At 31.6% G+C, this 4089-nt stretch overlaps 1 protein-coding gene across 1 annotated transcript; it reads right to left on the bottom strand.

Moving 5' to 3' along the window:
• Positions 1 to 1473: 1473 nt before the first annotated feature.
• On the bottom strand, positions 1474 to 3225 carry LOC115707300 (UPF0496 protein At1g20180-like). Its single transcript, XM_061106536.1, has one exon. It carries the CDS (start codon positions 2606 to 2608, stop codon positions 1829 to 1831), a length of 780 nt encoding a protein of 259 aa, XP_060962519.1. The 5' UTR covers positions 2609 to 3225; the 3' UTR covers positions 1474 to 1828.
• Between the last annotated feature and the right edge of the window lie 864 nt (positions 3226 to 4089).

Consider the following 4089-nt stretch of genomic DNA (forward strand, 5'->3'; position numbering starts at 1 on the left):
GCTTCGTGAGCAGCAAGAAAGAAAAAGAGAGAAGAAAGAAAAAGAGGGGGAAAGAAGAGAAAGAAAGCTAGAGAGAGAAAGGGGTTTTGCCATTTTGCATTGAAGATCAAGTGGTGGATTCTTATCCATTTTAGCTCAAATTTTGGGTGGTGAATCCTTGCAAGACGCTCTACCCATCTACCGGTTCCGATTTGGCGATTGTCCTCTCTAAGGTGCTCTCCTACAATACCCACTTGGTGAGACCCAAACTTTTTCTACTTGTGTATCCATCTTTTGAGATGATGAGTAAAGTTGTATTGATCCAAGATTGTTTAATCTTGATGTTGTTGTGAGTCTCTAGTTTACTAGAGAAGAACTTTGTAGCCCCATTATTAAACTTTGGTGATAGTGGATGATTTGAGCGGACTACGGTCCCGTGGTTTTTCCCGCATTGGGTTTCCACGTAAAATCTTGGTGTCTCACTTTTACTCTTGATTTGTGTATTTTATATTGCTTGTGGTGCTTTGGTTTATATTTAATAATTGCTTGTTGTGGTGTTTGATAAGTATCCCACTTTTGACATACAAAGAGGGAAAATATTGTGGTTAATTGCAATAGGTTTTCCCAACAATATGGCACACAAGAAATAATGTTTTATGGCAGAATTCTAATACAAGTGTAGAAATTGTAATTGCTAAAGTGAAAAACATAGTAAAAAAAAGAATTACATGTATATGGCCAAAAAAAGCAACTAGAAGTGAGAAAGAATGGTTTGATGCCTGCCTTGTAAAGTTTTATAGATATTTAGATTCTCCTTACTTTGAGAATGCTACTAGGTTGTATAAACTGTTTTGAGTAATACACATACTTGATTCATAAAAAAAAAAAAAAAAAATAATTTTTTGTTGTAACACAAAAGAATGAGCTTTAAAAATATTAGTAATGTTCTTTTTTTTTTTGCTGTAGATTTGATTTATTGGCCTACTGTGCTTATTATGAATGAAATCATTTTAATAGCTAAAGTCTACTATTGATTAAATAATCTATATGATATTTGTTGGTCAAACCATGTGCATGTTCGTATTGTGATATTTAAGTTTGGAGAAATGTTAAAAGATATTAGTGGTATCTAGTATTCTCCTACATGTCAATATCGAGATTGGTTCAATTAAGTATATATCGAATCTCACATAGTCTAATTAATATAATAATTTTTAAAGAGTATCGCTAGCCAATCATAAGAAAATATATCTAGAGATGCTAAACACTACTAGTATCTAATAACAATACTATTAAATTTAAAATTCCCAAAAATGTATTCAAACAACATAAAAATATTGAAGATTACAAACAGACGCTAAAATATATAAAATAAAAACGGTTGAAGTGATTGGAGTGGTGCTCATATTGAGAGACACATACCCTTCATAAAATAAAATAAAACTGATAAAAATGGCATTGTATCTTTATGTGCATCTCAAACACTTGTTTTTTTTTTTTGGAAGAAATAGAATTTTCATTATATTAATAGATAAATTGTACATAATAGTATATTACATGCACCTATGGAGCATAATGAATAAAAATAAACTAACCAAGCAGTATAAATTAAAAAAAGACAAAAATTCTACAACAGCATCTTTAACTAAATATAAGCCGTTAACTGCATTAAAACAATGTGTGAAGAATATTAAATTTCTATTGCAAGTAAACATGATACTATATAAATATATGTTACCCAATGACTTGTATACATATTATATATTAATATACATTTATAGATCATCAGAGAACTATATATAGTACTATATATCCTATTTATGGTGCACATCGATCGAGTTGATCGATCCTAGCTATAATCTGTTGGATTAATTAGTAGCTTGTTGGATCGGTTTATGGTGAGTAAACAAAGGTAAATATGGTCTTCAAGTTCTTGTAGTTGCTCCAAAAAGCTAGAATCCTGAGCATGAAACTCCTTCACAACCTCCTTCAATAGCTCAAACTTGTTACTCCTCACACATATATCAGCCGCAGATTTCTTGTGCTCGACCTCATTTTGCAACCTTCTCACCATTTGACTCATCGTATCAAAATCATTCATCAATATAAAAACCCCTTTTGCAGCTACATCAAGCTGCTCAACAACCCCACCACCTCCTCTACTATTTATTACCTTCCCAACCCGATTTGGAGCCACCAAATCCAGTTTTCTCTTTTTACCCAAGTAAATTGAAGAACAGCCCATTACAGCAGGAACCGCCACAAGACCAAACATGCCATGTAATATTGCAAAGACGAACAAGGCAACCAAGACCAAACTATGCGATACCACGAGCCCAACTCCTCCAACTTTCTTACATATTTTCTTCACCTTTTCTCTCCTTTTAATCTTCTTCTGTTTGGATGTTAGTTTATGGAGCAAAACCATGTAACTTTTCCGAATATCTCGATATTCAAGAGGGCTTATAATTGTCAAAGGGTTTATTAATCTAACCGAAGTCAGCTCTCTGAATATGGCTCGGCAATAATATTCTTGTTGGTCATGCTCATGACTATGATGATCTTCACCATAATTATTACTACTATTAGTAGTACAATCATGGAGTATTAATACCCTTTTGCTCATCATTAATGACCTTTTCTATTTTCCTATATTCGGAACGAGTTTGATGGATGCTTTGTAGAAGCAATTCGCACGTGTGACATGCTTGTGTGCTTGCGTCGAAGTATTCGATCAAAAGGTGGTGGAGTTTTAATCTCTCCATCATGTTCTTCAGTGTTTCTGGCCTTGGTTCTAATGAACTGGTAGTAGTTGTTGTTAATCCTAATTGCCCATCAACTCTTCCCCACATTTCTTCATAAGAGCTTGTTCGGAAGGCCTTCGCGTACTCTTCATTAACACTCAACTTGTTATTGGACAACCTATCATTGCCACCCTCTATGCGTGATGACCTGCCACCTTTGCAAACACATTCATTAATTCATTATATCAAAAAAAACACACACACACACACATTATGAACATGGTCATATATACCATTTGTACTTAGACAGAAAAAAAAAGTTATATTCTTTATATATATAATATATACTTTTTTTCTCACATAAGAAATGAAACCCAGCAAAAATTCTAATTAATCAATATATTATAACAAGTAAATAATTAAGACCCATATGTATGTGTATTACAAATTATATAAGTATATATATACCTGTATCTATAAACGGAGATTTGAATTTGTTCCACAGAGCCCTTTTGATCATCATGGAGAAGTAGTACGTATATATCATTAGTCGAAATTATATACAGCACACACAAAAACAACTCATGCAAATCAAGAAGCAAGCTATATATATATATATATAGAGAGAGAGAGAGAGAGAGAATTTTTAGGGTTGATAGAGGAGGAGGAGGAGTTATAACAGAAAAGTCAGAAGCAAGCCCATTTGGCGTTATTTGGTGTCTAGCATATTTTAGACGTGTCACCTTGTATTTAGTTAGTGATTTCCTAAAGTTATTACATTAATTGTGAGACGCAATACTTAATTATATTAACAATAATATTGACAAATAAGAAAATATTAACTTGTGTCGCCACATTAGAGCATCTCCAATAGAAATTATCTATTAGAGTATCTTGCCACATATATAATGTGGTTTAATTTTCAAGACCAATTTTATGTAAAATATTGCTCAATATAAACAACAATCACATGAATTTTATTTTAAAATTTTTTTATTAGAAGAAAGTTAATTTTTAGATAAAAAATTATTAATTTAATGTGATGTGAAATTATAGTGGAGAATTATTAAAGTAATTTTTTTTAAAAAAATAATAAATTTTATGTAAATGAGAGAAAAAAATAAAAATAATATTTAGAATAATATATGTATATTAACAACTATAAATGTTATGACTTTTGGCACACGTTAACGTCTCTCACACGGTGTTTATTAGTTCTACGTGTAATGTAAATGGCCTTAGCATGCCTTTCGTAAACAAACGTTATGTTATGGCATGTAATGTGTACTTTATTAATTAATTACTTCAACACTTAAAAAACACAACAAAGTTCATCCTCATCCTCATCCTAATATATTTCAGAATA

Source organism: Cannabis sativa, chromosome X (assembly GCF_029168945.1).
Source record: "Cannabis sativa cultivar Pink pepper isolate KNU-18-1 chromosome X, ASM2916894v1, whole genome shotgun sequence".
Classification (NCBI taxonomy): Eukaryota; Viridiplantae; Streptophyta; class Magnoliopsida; order Rosales; family Cannabaceae; genus Cannabis; species Cannabis sativa.